The sequence below is a fragment of the Musa acuminata genome, chromosome BXJ1-7, assembly GCF_036884655.1.
Source record: "Musa acuminata AAA Group cultivar baxijiao chromosome BXJ1-7, Cavendish_Baxijiao_AAA, whole genome shotgun sequence".
Classification (NCBI taxonomy): domain Eukaryota; kingdom Viridiplantae; phylum Streptophyta; class Magnoliopsida; order Zingiberales; family Musaceae; genus Musa; species Musa acuminata.
In genome coordinates this window covers 20,091,914-20,110,917 of record NC_088333.1, presented here as the reverse complement: position 1 = coordinate 20,110,917, position 19,004 = coordinate 20,091,914, and the positions used below count along the sequence as shown (strand labels likewise).

The following is a 19,004-nucleotide window of genomic DNA, read 5'->3' as shown; positions in this document are numbered from 1 at the left end:
CTCTTATTCTTTTAATATTAAATTAATATTTCATCATCATTGATGTAACTCATATGCTGGTAAGAAATTATCTGTTTTAAATGTGCATGTATGAATTTATATTTTCAGGATTCATAAATCCCAAAAGACATATTTGATAGTGAGAATGATTGGACAAGTTTACGAGTCTTTCATTTCCTTACTTTTCGATTAATATGAAACTAAATATATTTATTAAATAATGATTATAATTTGAAATAATATCAAATAGTGAGATGGTGGTTTGTCCTTTTTTTTTTTTATTAGAATTTTGAATTGAATAATCGTATTCTTCTTTTCATCGTTCAAACTAATATATATTACTTATTACAGTTTATTGGACCAATATCAACCCGTAAGATAGAAGATTTAAATATAATATTAAAAAATAGGGATCATATATCTATTATCGGACGTTGACGGAGGATCCGAACGCAATCGGATCGGTTGATGAATAGGGATTAGGATCCGCATCAGGATGTTCACATTGGATTCCGGATCGGGTTCGGGATGATAAGTCACAGTGCCGTCTCCGGCAATAATTGCAGCTCATGTCACTCCACTAACCCATCACATATGAAACAAGAGAAAGAAGGCTGTTCTGCTCTTCCCAGAATACCCCTCGACCGCAATCGCGAGGACACGAAGAAAAAGGCCGATAGCATCAGACGGCTCACAACACCCAACGTTTCCGATCACGTGCTAACCCGCCTATCTCATCATCATTTCTCTCGTCCAAGCAACGATCCGCGTACGCCCTCGTTCGTCACCCGTCCGTATGCGTTCGTGATGATTGGAAATTTCCCTGGGCCTACAACGTGGCCCGCCATTCTTTAACAGGGTAAGTGAGTGCGTAGGAATGCATTTTTTTTGTTCGGATTCAATTACTGTTTTACCCTTTCCTTTTTTTCCTCTCCCTTCCTGTCGAGTTGCAGAGGGAGCAGAGCGCAGAGAGCAAGAAAAGGTCAGAGCGAGGGACCAACCGGAGAAAAGGAACTCAACAACAGAGTGGAGGGCTAAAATCCCTAAAAATCTCTCTCTTCGTTATCTATTTCTTCTTCGTCTTCTCCGCTTGCTGTTTGTTTCGTCCAATCAAATCCCTCTTTGTGGCAGCCGAAACCACACTCTCGTCTTTCCAAAACCCTTCTCTCTTCCCGTGTTCTGTGGCTCCGCGGTGGCGGGATGAGGTAATGGGGGAAAGGTAGGAGGGACGGTGGGCGGCCATGGACGACTCCTGGCTCGCCAAATGCGTGGCGCCGCCGCCGCCGCTTCCGCCATTTCCGGCTCCGGCTTCGACTCCGACTGTGCCGCCGCAGCAACTGCCCCTCCCGCAGGCGTCCGCGGGTCAGGTATCCTGCTTCTTCCTCTTCGAGAGGTGGGGAGGGGGTTAGCATCAAGAGTTGGTGAAGGTTGATTCTTTTCGTGGGCGATGGGGGTTTTGGTGGATATTCGTGCAATGCATGCGTCGTTTCTGGCTGTTCGGTGCTGTTATGGTGGCATTGGTTGGAACAGCTCTTTTGATATTATTGTAACTTTACGCCCACGCTGCATGTCTTTACATAGAGTGGTATTAACGGAGAAGTCGCTGGGAGTATTAGGTGGAGCAACTTCACTAGCACGAGACCAACATACTCTGGCAGCGTGTTCGTAGAATTCTTGGGCTTTAACTATGCCACAAATATATCATGCTCTTAAATTTCTGCCTATAGGAGCTTTTTCTACTTAACATTGTAAATCCTTCATGAATACAAGCCGTCTATTGCCAAGATCATCAGATATCGCGAATGAGGACCTTTTGTAATAGCAGGAACTGTGTACATCTGTAAGCTGAACAAACATATGCTCCAAGCCATGCAATGTATGACCATGTAGCGATATGGATAGAAGTATACTGTATAATTCTGGTTTCAAATATGCAATAAGTTTCAGATTGTTGTTTGGCCCTGAGAGGGGCATCTAAATAAATGTGAAGCATAAATTTGCCACTGCTTTAGTCTTTCTCATTGTTTTTTCTCTCATATGCAAGGCAAAAATAGGACTAAACTTGTTTTCAACCTTTTCAGAGGGAAAAATAAGATTTTTCTGGAAATGTTTGATAATAATAAACAGCAAAAGCACATAGATTGACACTCTTGGGAGGAATAAGAAAGAACTTACATGAGATATAGAGGGGTATTGTGGTGAACAAACTCCAGGAAATTTAGGTTTTATGTATGGAGTTTCTCGAGTAGGGTTGTTTGACATTGGGAGGGTCTGGAAGGTGCTTAGTGCAATTAGATGAATGTGCAAGTGCACCCACTGTTATAAATCCATAATCATTGATTAGAATGAGCACCTATCTGATGGATTTTTTCTATCCTTTTTTCAGATATATGTATTCTTTGTTATTTCTGATTATGTGACTCATTTTTTATTAAAGTGATGATGTTACATGCCCTTAAGATAAAGGGCTAGCATTTAAATGCTGGTTTGTGTAATACTGGGTGCCCAATAGACTTGTATGGTATGCCATACAATACATAAAGTTGAAGTTTTTGTATGAATTTATGTACATGGTTAACAGCATTGTCTTACTCTGCAGGTTTCTATGAATTTACGCCATCATTTCCCTTCTTTTCTGGCACAAGAGGCTGTTTTGAAGGATCAAGTAAGAAGTCAAGAGGCTTCGGCTAGTGATACATTCAACTTAAGTTCCTACAGATTGGGGAAGACAGAGCTGGGTAATTCATTTCTTGCTCTTTTGTCTGGCAAGTTTTCTCAGTTGCCAAATTCAAGAATGGATGTAGCCAAGCCTCAAGTTAGCAATGATGATAAGATTCTAAGTGGTAGCGGTTGTGTGGTCCCTTCTATAAATATCCCACCTCTGCCTGAAAATCATGGAGATAATGCCCCAGGAAATTGGAATGAGCTTTCGTCTTTTGTTGCATCGAGGCCGTCTGTAAATTCTGCTTCGGTACATAATAGTGCTCAAGTTGCAGGGAATTCTTACCATGATATGGACTCTATTGAACTAGTTTCCCCACAATTATCTAAGTGTAGCAATACAGGATTTGCATTGAATTCTACAAGGAGTGGATGGCTTACTTCAAGTAAGTCAGCAAATGGCAATAAGCATGCAACCATGGATGTTCAAGCTTCACGAATTGTTTCATTTGAAGCTAAGCCTCCTGTTTCCAATAACAATTCTCCGTTTCTTAGAGGACATCCTCTTGTCTTCTGCAGAAACACTGGTTAGTATACCACTTGCTCTCTTCACTAAGTTGTGGTTGACTTGCATAAATTATTTCTGTTTCTCTACGTACATCAATGATCTTGTTGACATTATGTTATACATCTCTGTCTGATGTTTTGTGTAACATAACTTGATAACAACTAGCTAAAATTCATAAAAGTGCTTTCTGACATCCTGACAGTTGGGGAATTATTTATGGGCAACAAAGGACTTTTTGAAGTTATATGCTTTTGTCATAGCTGTCGCATGTCTGTCGCCAAATTTTGTGAGGTAGCCTTGTAAAGAATCAGAAACTTGTGATTCTTCTCATGTTGGGCTTTTCCTTTGTCACTCTCATAGGGAGAATGGTCTTCTTCACATGTTTTTCTTGCAGCATTCTGGATCACCTTCAGCGAACCCTGGTGAGGCTGTCTATATGGAGAATGGAATGAGTATATCACATTGGTGCAAGCTATGCTTAGGGGTAATGCTTTCACAAATTTCATTTTATGGAATTCTCGAGAAGTTTTCATTTATATTACTGTACATAGAATCTGTAATCCACTAATGTCTTTTCTTTTTATGCAAGTACTCCTTTGCTGAAGCAACAGTTTCAACAGATGTTCTTGGAGTTAGGGTTAGAATCAAATTAATTTAGACTTGCAATCAGTCTCTTGACAAAGCGAAGCCTGTGCCCCATGTATGAGCATTTTCTAAAACATTATATCACCTGAAAAATAGATGCAAGTTTTCCCATGCTGAGGTTGAAAAGCTTCTCTAATGTAACATGTAGAATCTATCATCTCTTTGAGGTGTCTATACACTACTTTGTCACGATGATCAGCTCCCTCTTGTTCACTTTTGACTGCTTTCTCTGCTTCAAACTAAAAAGTTAAATATTTATTGTAGGCTGTACTGAATCATACTCATATTTGCTGATTGCTTAAGGATATGAGCATCATCATTCACAAGCACACTGAAATTATCCTATTGTATGCTCACATGTACTGCTGCCAAATTCTTTGTAGATTTTCATTTTTCAGCTGCCCATTGTTCAATGTAGATGTGCACCATTATCTTTGTATTAGTAATTATTTATGACCTTTTGAAAGCTTAATATATAGTACATGCGAGTTGCCTGTTGACAGCTACTGACAAATTTGTGAGGAAGTGGTCAGCTGATTCAAATCTCTCTAGACAGCACTACTAGTCATCCTGGTTTCCTGTGTTAAGCTGGATGTGTAGGAAATAAAAAAAAGGATTTATCTTTGTGATAAGATTCTGATCTTCATTCCAATGCTAGAAAATGGACTTTTAGCTCCTTAATTTTGCTAACCAGTAAGATAATTATTCTGCTTCATACATCATTTTATGGTTTCCATATGATTTATGTTTTATGAAATATAACAAGAAGTGTTATCCTGTAATTTTGTAATGCCACAATGATGCTAAGTTAAATAGCAATGCAAGCATATGTGCAATTGCAACACTCTTCATATGTGGGACTAATATCTAATCAACCCAAAAGTGTACCATTTGGAATCTTCCTAGAAGGGTGGTGCAAAATAGTTACAATCTAATGGTACCATGTTTCACAATTGAAAGTCTTGTTTTCTCATTGCAAAATTTATTAGTAACTTTAAACTGGCTTCTTGTTCTCTTATTCATTAGATTCTGGCACCAAATGATATCAGTGGATGGGAGTGGACAGGTGGCTCATCAACAAAAGGTGTCTTTTTTGGTTCCAAGGCTAGTAATGCTCCAACCTTGGTAAATAACATTGGGACAATCAGTGATATCAAGTCATTTGGTGGATCTTGGAGATCTGCAGAACCTTTGAATAATAGTGTTGTACCTAGTCATCCATACACAATGGTAGGGCACACTGCCCAGGAGAAATCTGTAAACAAGGTACAAGATAATGAATATCAGAGGTACAATTTGGATGGATGTAATCTTTTCCAAGAGAAGATTCACAGTTCCGAGCAAGTTATCAAGCCTGTTCTGTCAAAGAACCAGTCCATGCAGATAGCGAAGCAAAGTCCTACTTGTGTTGGTTCTGAGAAACTTCATTCAACTCTATGTAAGGGAAAAGAAATTATCGACCATCATTTAGATACTGATGGTGTCAATTACAACACCAAATTTGTAGATCAATCTGTTGCCCTACCATGTTTGTGGGCCAACAATTCTGTAAACCATGGTTGTGATATCAGCAGTAACAACTTCTCCATTGATACGTCTCTTGCTGATAAGGATGGCGCTTCAAACATAGAATTGAGGCTTGGTCAACCATCTCAAAAATGTCATATATTTGCAGGTTCCTATCCAACACCTGTGCTGGAATTTGGAGCCACATGTAACCCAAAGAAGCCACACTTTCATCAGCAACTAAAGCAACAAGGTAACTTTGATGGTTAGCATTCTTTTCTTTTTATATTTTGATTCATTCTGTTTCAAGTGTTTGTTATCGGTTAATTGTCATCTGTTACTGGAGAGTTGGATAAGCGCTTTGTCTTTTTGCAGTTGATAATGCCTATGATAGAAAGAAGACTAGTCAAAGTCTACATTTCACTGCTTCAGAGACATTATGTTCAAATAAAAGACTCGAACGGCATGCAACTACAGCTGTTAATACTTACAATCATTCTGAATCAGAAGATCTGAGTCGCAGTGCAAACAAGAATCCACTGATTTCACTGTTTCTCTCACACCTTGAGGGGAACAGTACATCTCTTTCTCTTGATAACTTTTTTAATAGCAGCGATCATCTTCCATCTAGGGTGCCTAGTGGTGACTCTCCTGTTAAACTTAAAGTTTCCAATCCTGTAGGAGATGCAACTCATGGTATTGAAAGAAAATCTGAGGCAAGTAAGTTGGATTTTCTCAATATCTTAGATGAAAGAAAGAGCCTTCTGGCTGCTGATAATGGCATAGTGAAATCTGTGTGCATAGTGAAAGATAACCAAATTGCCAATACTAGAGAGATTGATACATCTTTTAGTAAGAAGTGTCCTCAAATTAGTGTATCTGTGGATGCTAGCCAAACTTCCTTCTATCCAGATCAGCTGTCTGGCATGTTACAGAAACTTGGTGGTAAAATCCCCAAGCAACATGATTTAGCCTCTGTCTCAAACAAGGATTACTGTAATCATGCCGTTCATGGATCTTCCGATCCAGTTCCTAGTGAGATGGTGGGTCATGATTCTTTGAACTCAGATATTCCAATGAGTCTGGCTTCGACATCCCTGTGTTCGCTGGAACCAAAGAAAAAGGTTTTAAATACAACCCAGCATTTGATGGATGTCAACTTGAAAAATTTTGCTTTTAGGCACATGGTTGGTTTAACTACACAGAAAAGTTCTACTTCCCTTAAAAAAAGTCCCCAACATCACAAACTATGCTGTTTGTCATCCATGGAACCTCAACTTGATGGTTGTCAGGATCTGGAAATGCAGAGAGATGCAGGGGAAGGAAATTACTGCAGAAATTACCATGAAATCTCCAAAATTGCTATAAAATCTGTACATTCATGTCCAAGTTGTCAATCTGGTCGTGGTATGGATATTTTTCCTGGTCATCCTTGTCATACAGGTCTGTATTATATATAATTGAGATATCTGTTTTAATTACTAAAACTGGTGATTGTTCATATGCTTTTAAGTTACTATACATGCATTGAATAGTTATGTTCTTATGTTGATGAATATGCAGGTTCAACTAGATCCTGCAATTGCACTGGTTCAACACAAAGAGTTCCACTAAGTTCTGAAAAATACTGTAAAAGGTTTTCTACTTGCTGCATTTGTGATGTTGATGAGCAACCTTGTTTGAGGTGGTACCATCTACTTCTGTAGTGCTCTTGTATGTGTTAGTGGACTTTGTATGAGATAAGCAACTCCCAAATGATCATCTAAAGAATTTTTAAGAAAGCCTTTCTTAATGGAGCATAAAAGAGTCACCGGATCTGGATTTTATAGCAGACATCTTTTTATAGTTAGCTTAAATTGAACATAATGTGGACCCTATATGTGAGTGTTGATGCATATACACAAGTTATCTTTTCATGAGCATGCCTGACAGCTGCTCTGTTTTCTTATGAGCATGCTCATTTGGTATAAATTTGCCATACTCTTGGTTTGGTAATTAAATCAACTTTGACATTGTCGATTTTCTGTTTTCCTGATTGGTTCTCATGCTTCAGTAAGTAATTCTTTTTGTTGAAACCTTATGTGGGACATTGGCATGGAACTGCTGTATGCAGGACATGTTCCTTGCCAGTACTATCTATTTCATAGATTCAGCCAATGTTGTTAGGGCAAGTGTAAATTAACTCCCATCTTCTTGGTTAGTACTATTGTTAATCACTTCATAACATACAATACATTAAATGACACATGACGCACTAGTGGACTTGAACTTGAGATCTATCATTTATACATGGAAAACAATCCAATAACCTCGGATATCTCAACAGAGACATAAATGGGTAGTTGACTATATATATATGTGTGTGTATCTTCATCTTTAGAATACACGTAAATGCACAGATACAAGCAGTAAATCTACATTGGTTTCTGATCATTTTTTAGTAATATGACACTATAACTTATGTTGTTGTTATATGCTTTTTGGTTAGGAAAACATTATCTAGGAAGCATATTGTAGCTGTTAGCTTTTGTTATTGTTGTTCATTTTATATCTTGTAAACCTTTTTCATCATGTTTTCATGCTTTATTTTGAATAATTATTTTTTATCTCTATCCCAGTATAGTTCTTGGATGTACTATTAATGTCCAGATGGATGTTTAAGCATATCTTTCCTCACTCTTGATCTCTACCTCAGATTGGGGAGGCTGGGAAGCAATTGTTTCACTGGTAGTCTTAAGCATGGAATGTGCAATCACAAAGAACATAATTCTTGCTTATCTCAACATTGCTGCTCCTCTGTACTTCCATATTGTGTTTCAGGCTTCTGTACGTCAGGTGGTAATAAAACTTTTCATGCCTTAAGTGAACGAAGAGTTTGTGGGCAAGCTAAAGTAATGCATGCCACTCCAGACCATGATAAGGATTATTTAATACCAGACAGAAAAAGAATTTGTCTAGCTCATTGTGGTTGCTCTAAGAATAAGTTTGTTCCAAGGAATGATCAAAAGACATCCTTTTGGAGAGATGTTCCAAAGAAAGTGTATGCCGATGCTGATATCTCTTCTACTTTCAAGATTGCACAGGCACTGGAAACCACAAAACGTATTGGTGATCAACTTGATGATTGTTCTCCAGAGTTTGATGGAACTCGTCAATCTTCCCAGTCAACGAGAGCACAGAAGATGTTTAATATGTCATCTGGATCATCTGCTCCTGTTGTAACTGAGGTTTCAACTGAAGTTAATAATTTAACTTCTTGTGCAGCAAATATTAGAACTACAAATATGATCCATGATCTCTTGGTGGATGAAGGATCAGGGAATGAGAAATGTGGCTCATCTGATGAGGCTGTTGGTGGTGGGGAGTGTGAGGAAACCATTCACATAATGGGTAAGGTGGATGTAGCTACACCTGGGTTCCATCATTTGGCGGGTCATTCTTCTGTTGGCCTTATTGATGAACTTTGTTTGATGAGTCCATTGAAAACCAAGAGGGTTAGGAATATGAATAAATGCTGTGCAGATCAAGAGAATGTCAATAAGAATCTGAATTTTGAAAGGACACCTAAAACAGCTAATAGAAACGAGTCTATGGAGCTCAATGGACCAGATATGTTAATTCCATTATCTGATTATGCTTTTCCTTCTGAAATCCCTAATAATCTCAGACATTTAGAAATTGACCATTCTCGATCACAAGGAGAAGTTTCCCCACAACCTGTTAGTGTGAAGAAAAAAACACATCTTTCTACTTGTGGATCTTCAAGTGTTAAGAGAAAGAGGTCATCACTGTCCTGCAACAAGTCTAACTTCGAAAGATTCAGTATCCAACATAAATTGCAGGAGGACATTGAAAAGCGGATCCTGGATGATGATCATTCTCTTAGTAGAGTTGAGACTTCTAGAAAGAAGACAAAGCAAGTTTTGGCTGCATATTTGAAACAGGAAAATTCTACAAGAACTGGAAAACCACCCAAATATATGTCATTAAACTGTATTGGTAATACTTTTAGCAATATTAAGACTACTTTGCCTAAGAAAAGCAGGCCTATTGTATGTGGAAATTCAGGTATCATCTATTGTGGGGAAACAGATGGTGATCAAAAGCCTCCAAAGATCATTTCCCTTAGTTTGATACTAAAAAATGCTAGGAGGTGTAGCACTGTTGAAGTCTATAATACCAGTTTGGGCCTAGACAATGAATTATCATCTTTGAAATTATTACATGAGAAGGATATGCCAAGTAGTTGTTCTGAGAATGGGCAAAATCCAAAATTTCTTCGTATATCAGGTGAAAATAAAGGATATTCCAGCAAGAATGGTGGATATTTGGATACTTTGTCAGCAGGAAAGGAAACAGACTCTGTCCTGGGACCTGGTTTGCATCCTAAACAATTAAAATCCCAGTCAAGACCAAAACAGAAGGATGTTCATACACAGAGTCTCAATAGATTCGGAGCAAAACATAGACACGCAACAAAGAACTCCTGCTTATCAGCTTCTGGAATCAATGAATGCTCAAAATCGATTGAGGCAGAAAATGAGCTAAATGATTTTCCGTCAACTACTGTAGGTAATGTTTTAGTATTTGAATAATCTTGCACATAAGATTCTTGCCTGTTGCCTGTGGTACAGTTGTTTTCTGTTTTCTAGGATCAGTGCACTTGTCAGGATCCATCTGATTCCATTGATATAAATATTTTTGTGTCATGTAATTTCTTTCCCATTTTAAAGATGGAGTGGAACATCAAAATGAGAAGCTTCATCCAAGGGAGATTTTAGAATCTGCATTGCCAACAAATATTCCATCATTTGCCAAGCTTAAGAACAATCAAGATCATGCTGGCAAGCTGTCTCAAGTAAGCAGAAGAAGGTAGATAGTCGCATTGGATTTCAATTGGATCTAGATATAATGATGTTTAACAAACTCTGATTGGACCTTAAGCTTTTCCTTCTCTATTTGTCCTAATAAATTTGTCAATGTAGATGCAGCCAAGGGTACAAATTTCCCTCCTTTCTTTTGAACTCAGATTCATTTTGTTGTGTCTGTGGAAGCTCAAATCAAGACGATGCTAATCATTTGATAGAGTGCAATGACTGCTTGATTAAAGTGTGTGACATAGAAAGTGTACATTCGATTTTGTTTAATTTTTATTATTTTTCTTTATTTGGCATATTTTTGTGTAGGTTCACCAGGCTTGCTATGGTGTTTCAAAAATTCCAAAAGGGCATTGGTCTTGTAGGCCATGCAAGGCCAACTCCCAAAACATTGTAAGCAACTGGCAGATGCTATTTCTAAACATGCTAATGTCATCCTCAGTTATAATCCCTTTATAGTTTCTGGTTCTTTATGATTATTACTCATGTTCTTGTGCCTTTATTTATGTAATTTCTTTGTGACAATAATTTGAGAGAAAACATATACTTTTAAATGACTTTGATTAATCTATGTGCCTTTTTGTACCATGTTCCTTTTTTAAGTCCAAATTCATGATACTTGTGTGTCATGGATCATTGTGGTATACTATTTAAAATATTAAATTTGGAGATCTTATCTGATCTGTCATTTAGTTTTACATGGATATAAATTGGCCATCTAATCTGATCAATCTTGTTTTTAATATAAGCATAAACCAACTAAAAGCATAAAATTTCAACTGTTCCTACTCAAGATTTTTTCAAGAAATGGCCAAAACAACAAAATCACTGGACTAAGGAAAATAAAGTTACTAGAATGCATACTTGAGAATCCTTCAAGAAAAGGTCAAAACAACAATAATACTGGTCCCTGAACAAAAAGCCAATGAGAATGTAGTAAGTATTCTGCTGCATTGTTATTTAACCTACTTGATCCATATTGACACTGCTTTAGAAGAAATTGAAGAAATATACTTTAGAATGCATATTGAAACTGCTTTAGAAGAAATTGAAGCTGCCATTTTGACATTTTAAGTACATCTAGGTGTAGGTGTCACTATGAGAATTAACATATGTATAATTTTGTTTCGCATTTCACTTGGATATATCACTTGTGGCATGTTCCTGTTAGTGGGACACATATTGGCATTGGTGTATGAACTATTATTCCAATAATATTCTCAATGATCAACTAGATGGACATTTTGGCATTCATTTATCATTGCTTTATTATATATATATATATATATTCATATATATATATATACATATATACATATATATAAATATAAATAAATAAATAAATATATATATATATACATATATATATATATATATACATATATATATACATACATATATATATACATACATATACATATACATATACATACATATACATATACATATATATACATACATATGTATATATATATACATACATATGTATATACATATACATATATATATATGTTTATATATATCAGTGGTATACCTAATATCCATTCAATTTCTCTTCACTTTTATGGAGTCAAATTTCACTAAGCTTTTGGCCCATTTTTCAAAGATATTGTCTGACAGTGGTTGATTCTCTTAACATGTGTTGCCCAACTGTTAAAATCAGCAGCTCAGTTGACCAAGAACTTGATAGGTTTATTCCTTTAAATTAGAGAAGGAAAATGTGGTCAGCCCATAATTGCATTGTCACTTGTGTTTTTTTTCTTTACTTTTTTTCCATTTTGTACTAAACAACTGTATTCCATTCTGCAACTGTAACTTATATTTGTTTAGCTTCAATTGGGATACTACTTCCTTCTTCCTTTTAGTTATGAATAAGGTTTTAAATACCAGTCTGATACAAGTTTTGGTGATCTATTTAGACTGCCAATTTGGTATTAGTGTACCAGGTAGTATACCAACTGTATCCGCTGGCAATTGAATAATAATTATTAAAATAAAGTAGATAATTCATTGTCAAGGTACATGTTTGGTTACTGATATTTGGTCGGGCTGGTTAAATATTGGACAGTAGTCCGTAAATTTTTATTTTCTGGGGGTGGTGTTAGTGATTTTTCTTTTTTGTTTTGTTTTTTGGGGGGGGGGGGTGGGGGAGGGGGGGGGGGTGTTGATTTTTTATGTCACAACAGACTATCTGTTCTTTTTTATTAGTCTGTAATTTTTTAATAGCATCTGAATAACTTCAGTCATGTCACATGTGAGGTGGATTTATATATTTAATTCATTCAACTGCAATGAGATAAAAAAGGATGCTGATAAATTAATTTATTCCACTAACATTTTATTGTCATCTTTTTGGTGCATAAACAGGTTTGTGTTTTGTGTGGATATGGAGGTGGTGCCATGACACGGGCGCTAAAATGCCAAAATATTGTCAGAAGTTTGTTGAAGGCTTGGAGAGTCAGTAAAACATCCTACTCTGGCAAATCAGTTCCTTCTGAAAGTACAGAGAATGAGTTTTTTAATCCTAGTTCAGTAGGTGAAGTACCAAAGTTTGACAAATGTGGTTTAGCTCCTCTTGGTGAGATAATCTCCGATTTCTCTCCCAAAGCTGCTTTGAAATTGGATATGCAGATGCAAACCAACTTTCCTGAAAGCAAAAATTGCATGCCGGAAAAGTTTCAGACCCATAACAGCATAACTGCTGGAGTATTGGATCCATCCACTAAACAGTGGGTTCATATGGTTTGTGGACTCTGGACACCCGGTACAAGATGCCCAAACGTTGACACAATGAGCACTTTCGATGTATCTGGTGCTTTACCGGCGAAGAAAAATATTGTAAGTTTAAACTCACCAGGAGTAAGAGATAAAATCATAAAAATCTCACCATCCATTACTATTTGGTGAATGCATTCTGTAAAAAACTTTTCAGTAGCTGGAAAAATCTAAATCTTCTTACCAGTAGACTAGGTGAAGTATGTTCTCCATCAACGATCATTTATTTTTTTCTTTTGTGACCTTGCCCTGTTCAGGTTTGCTCAATATGTAACCGACCTGGGGGTTCATGTATAGAGTGCAGAGTTCCAACTTGTTGTATCCCATTTCATCCTTGGTGTGCACATCAGAAGGTATGTATACATACACAATATACCTTTTATACTAGCTTCTTGGCATACAAACTAATTAATTTGTTGATAATATAGTCTTTTATGTTATCCAGGTTCTCCTGTTGTACTTCTCATCAAAAGTAGCCAGCAATATTTTTCATTTTTTGTTTATCTTTGAATTTATTATTTTCTCAAACATCCTTTATCAATTAGCCAGCAATACTCATTAAAATTTTGTTTTCTTACACAGTTATATAAAATCTAAATTTTGACAAGTTTACTTGGATAGTCTGATTTTCAAGGGTCAAAGAGCATTGACATATTTTGATGTTTCTACATTAGATGACATACATCATGCACAATAGAGATTGGCAATAAATTGAATTCCTCAGCTTGTGCCTGCTTAATGTTTTGATGGTAGTCACACTTCGTTGGACTGTCGTGTCCAACTGACTTCTAGATTTCAAGTATTCATGCTCTTCACTTAGACACTTCTATTTGAGGCTTTAACCTCTATTTCTCATTCATATTAAACACACCTGCTAGTGAGGAAAGATACCATTTAACAGTTAAGTTGGAACTAATTGAGTTCATAATAACCAATAATTTTCTAGTGCATGTGCATCTTCCTGTTCAAGGTTTTTTCTCCCTTTTATTATAGACTAATTGTTATGCATATGAAATTCCAATAGACGGCTTGTTATTGCTGTTACAGCTGCGGCTGAAAGTTGCTCACATAGCATAAATATGGACTTAAAGAAAACAAACCTAGTGCATAAGACTCTGGGATCTAGGGAGGGTCAATGAAAGTAAACTTATATTTATAAACAAGATTTTCTTGTGACTTTAGTCTTGATCAAGGTTTTATGTACCAAAGCATACCGCTCGGTATAGGCGGTACATACCAGTCCAATAGAGGATTGGTATGGGCGGTACATTAGTATCCCCCAGTATACTGTGTTGATACACTCGGTATGTATTGTACCAATAGTTGATTGGTATACCGGTATGGATTGGTAATGCGAACTATGTTTTTGATAACCCAGGTCGCAAATAAATAACTTTATAATGATGTTAAAACTCATCCTCTAAAATGTATTAACTTTTCTAAGAGGATGATCTAGTGCATGAGATTCTTGCCAACAAAGGTTTGGGGGATAGTCAATGTAGTGAATCATATTGAATTATGTTGAATCATAAATATGGACCATACAGTTATAATGATTCTTAAAAAAAAAACAAAGTTGAATCTGTGGTGTGTGGCCATTCTTGGCCTGCCTTATATTTCACGTGATTGGACAAGTTGTTTATATACTATCAAGACTTTAGGTACTTGTACAACCATTAACATGATTCCAATGCACTTTATATAGATTTTTATACACATGCTAAAGTGGTGGAATATTGAATTGTATGGGATAAGATTATACATTGTATGGGATAAGATTATATATTCCATCACCTTATAGCATAATTGGACTATTTAGTTGCCTACAATACCATGACGTCTTGTGTTATTATTAACATTTATTTCATCAATAGGGTTTACTGCAAAGTGAAATTGAAGGTGATGACAATGAAAGGGTTGGCTTTTATGGGAGATGTCCACATCATGCAACTCTCAATAGTTGTCTTCCTGATAGTCATGTTATGGATCCTGAAGAAGAAAGTCCAGGGAGCAACGAATGGACATGTGCTCGCACAGAGGTAGTCTGACAACTTATTGGATACCTTTTTTGTTCTTTTTATGTATTTAACTTTTTCGCTAACCAACTAAACAGGGTTTTAAAGGTCGGAAAAGAGAGAAAGGATACAAACCTAACACTCAGAGACCCTGTGATAATGGAGTATGCATTGTTTCTCAGGAACAGATAAATGCCTGGCTTCATATCAATGGCCAAAAGTCATGTACAAGAGGTGTGGTGAGACAGCCATGTTCAGATGTTGAGTATGACCTCCGGGTATGTTTTAATTAGCCTGAAAATGTTTACTGAGATATATTCATACACTTACTCTGACACCTTGTTCATAAAAAATCAGAATATTGTATTCCAATATTCACACACTTTTACTTGGTAGTGTTTGGCACTAATTTAGTCATCATGTAAAAATCTTCCCCTACTTCTGAAAGGAACTTATAGAATGAAAATTGGTAGTGATTGTTGAAAAAAATCAATACAATTGTACACAACTGATACACTAGGCAACTTCAAGCTAGTTGCTTTTGCTTTTTTTCCCCAAATTTCTCCCTTGATCAGCTGGAGAAGTAAAGTACAAGCAATGCCAACCAAATCAGAAGGCCACCTTCAGCAACAGCATAGGAGTTCTAATTAACATATTTGTATCAGTAAATTTTATACCTGTTAATCTTGTTTGATTAGCAGTCTTTTAAAACCATGCATCATGTTGGTAAATTTCAGGGGACAGTATTAATGGAAGTGAATGAAATTTGTCATTGATAACCAATAAATTTGGCATAGTGTTAAGTGCTTTGTGTTTACTAAAGTATGTATAATAATTTATCTAGCTCTACTATTTTGGACTTATTTTCCTTCAATCATGATTATTGCATGTTCATAAGCATATATTTTTAAGAAAAAGATCTTTTTTAATTAATTTATAGCCATATTCTGTAATCTGGTTTTTCCACAGCATTTATAATATTGGCACATGTAAATGGAACACATGGTCAAATTTTTAACTTGCACATGACACCTATTTCTGCAAATTTATAGAAGTTTCCAGATCATTTTAGTACTTAGATGGAAACAGAGCATTATGATTCTATGCTTATGCAATTTATGGGAACAAGTACAGTGCATTAGGATATATGAAGTTGTCATGATATGCAGATTGGAGTGTTGTATCTTCACATATAGGTTTTCTTTTATTGTACTAAAGGTGTTTCCTTTTGAGAAGAAAAGGTACAATTTTTTTTGTACATCATATGCAAGGAAGAGGATTGATATTGAAATTTGCAAACAAATTCTTCCAGAGATCCTGATGACCATGCTTTTCCATTGGCATGCATGTGCTATGGGATTTTTTTTATCATATTTTCCAAATTAAGGTGTAAATCAGGGCTAGCTTTTGTCTATTAAAATCCCCAATTTTCTAGAAGGAACAGAGACTGAAATCTGTTACATTCCATGGTCAGTCACACCCTTAAAGCTTACTAACCCTCACATAATTCCAAAGCTTTTTGTTCTGGGGATGTGCATCTGCTGTGATTGCCCATGTAACTTTGCAGCAACCTCTTGTGACATGCCCTTAGCCGATGGAATGTGGATGAATCTGGTTCAGATGTATCAATTATATATAGAATTCTATTTATGCCAAGCTTTCATAAGAAAACTTCATTGTAAATGTACGTTATCCTGTTAGGTCTTCGCGGTCCCTAAGAATGTATGAACTTTCACACATTACGAGCTAGCCATTTAAATGTCAAAGTTCTGTTCTTGTCTTGAGTTAATCCTTTAACTAACTTGGTATTCTTATCTTGTCAGAAAGAATATATTCGTTACAAACAATCGAAGGGATGGAAGCATTTGGTGGTCTACAAATCAGGAATTCATGCTCTTGGTCTCTACACATCGCAGTTCATTGCCCGTGGAGCTATGGTAACTATTCGCAAACTATTTCTAGTGTTCAGGATTTGTTATGTTCTCCATTGTACTACTGTTAGTTTTGAAAGGATTGAACATTTGAAGGTCGTAGAATATGTCGGTGAGATCGTTGGACTGCGGGTAGCTGACAAGCGAGAAGCTGAGTACCAATCAGGAAGGAGAATCCAGTACAAAAGTGCCTGCTACTTCTTCAGGATAGACAAGGAGCATATCATCGATGCGACTCGCAAAGGTGGGATCGCTCGATTCGTCAACCATTCATGCCTGGTAATTGGTCTCATTTTATTCCCTATCTATATCGTTCCTTTGCTCCGTTCATGTACTTCTTCTGATCACCGAGTTATCTTTCTCTGCGTGCTGTTTGTTCAATCAGCCCAACTGTGTTGCCAAAGTGATCTCAATCAGGAACGAGAAAAAGGTAAGATGGATGATGATAACAGTACCTTTTGATGCAAACTTCTCAGTAAGAATGATTACCTTGGATTAATGCAGGTGGTGTTCTTTGCGGAAAGGGACATAAATCCAGGCGAAGAGATTACATACGACTACCACTTCAACAGTGAGGATGAGGGCAAAAAGATCCCGTGTTTCTGTAACTCAAGAAATTGCAGGCGATATCTGAACTAGTCAGCACTCGATTCATTCGTCATGAATGTTTGCATCTGGTTTGTATCATATGTAGATATAGTGCCTGGTTTCGCTCAATGTGCACACATTCAGCTTCTGAAGAACTAGTGGAATGTTGTTGAGTGGCTGCACGATCAGATTCACGGAAAGGAGTCAAGTTGGAAGTTTTTGTGTATAAGTGTGCAAACATCAATTTGAAGTTGATCGTTATGGAATGATGAGTCATGTTTTTCAGATGCTTCTTCTTCTTCTTCTTCTTCTTCTGTGACTGAACTCCACGAGTTGAGGCTTGCGATTCCATGGCAACATTCTTGATACCAATGTTTGCTTTTGTTGCTTTAAACAGGAGGATGGGTTTGTTTGGTCATTCAATTGGGGTGGAAACTTAGAGTTGGAATTGGTGTATTTTTATCGTAGAATTTTTGGATGGAGTAAGATGATGTTGCCAAGTAGAATGCAGTGGAACCGAGGTGGAAAAAATTGAAAAAATTGAAATCACTAATTTGTGGTTTTTGGTAGAACAAGAACAGCTCTTATCCATTGATTCAAAAATAAGGGAGAGAGAATGTGTTAGAATCTTTGTAGATTCTAAACTTGGGGTTGATTTTTTTACGGGATCGACCTTCTTGGAATTCTATAGGGGTTTTTCATTCTAAATTGTTGTTGTTACATAAAAGATTCATTTATTGTTTATGAAAATAGGAGAAATATATGATTATTTATAAGGTTTCTAAACCTTAATTCATATTTCTAACCAACTCCTAATATGACTTCTATTCAAGATTTTTATTCATTTATAACTTCTAATTTTTCTCTAAGAAATAATCTCATAACCTTAGTCGGCTTTTTCACCTCTTTAATAGGGGTCGACTTAGGTAGGTTTTATATGAATGTCTTTCTCAATTAGGACCTAATTCTCCTGGCTAGTCCTAACAAATTTGCCTTCTTCAAATCAGTCTTGTCCTCGAGGCTAACGATTCATGAATTTTGGGAATTTGATCTTCAAGTCGTCAAAATTCTCCCAAGTGACATCTTCTGTTGGTAGATTCACTCATTGTATTAGCACTTCAGTAGTGGGTCGTCGTCGTCGAGTCACAATCTGTCGATCAATAATGACACTTGGTTGGGTTTGGAGTTCTCCTTAGGTCATATTTGGTGGATGACTTTGGACTATTTCAAAGTACATATTTACAACTTCCGTCTGGCCGTCGGTTTGTGGGTGATATGCTGTACTCCTTTTCAATTTAGTACCCTGCATATGGAATAACTTTATCCAAAATTTGCTCGTGAAGATGCAAGTAGAATTTGTCACAAGCATAATGCGTCTCTTATAGCGTAATTCTTTTGAGTCCCAATTGTAATGAGTGTTCGAGCTTGGTGCTTCCTC

General features: G+C 36.6%; 1 protein-coding gene across 4 annotated transcripts; it reads left to right on the top strand.

The window, feature by feature from the left end:
• The first annotated feature begins 963 nt into the window (after positions 1-963).
• On the top strand, positions 964-17,851 carry LOC103992033 (uncharacterized). Of its 4 annotated transcripts, none has more exons than XM_009411594.3 (19): positions 964-1,367; positions 2,600-3,248; positions 3,432-3,520; positions 3,624-3,713; positions 4,901-5,633; positions 5,756-6,823; positions 6,944-7,064; positions 8,076-9,952; positions 10,114-10,252; positions 10,372-10,489; positions 10,567-10,650; positions 12,625-13,095; positions 13,290-13,385; positions 14,907-15,071; positions 15,146-15,325; positions 16,871-16,984; positions 17,075-17,257; positions 17,364-17,408; positions 17,483-17,851. In XM_009411594.3, the coding sequence occupies exons 1-19, from the start codon at positions 1,242-1,244 to the stop codon at positions 17,615-17,617; spliced, it is 6,483 nt and encodes a 2,160-aa protein (XP_009409869.2). In that variant the 5' UTR covers positions 964-1,241; the 3' UTR covers positions 17,618-17,851. The 4 variants fall into 4 exon arrangements, with proteins under 4 accessions (XP_009409869.2, XP_009409868.2, XP_065048322.1 ...); XM_009411593.3 differs by having other exon boundaries at positions 10,366-10,489; XM_065192250.1 differs by lacking the exon at positions 10,372-10,489 and having other exon boundaries at positions 10,114-10,238.
• The last annotated feature ends 1,153 nt before the right edge of the window (positions 17,852-19,004 follow it).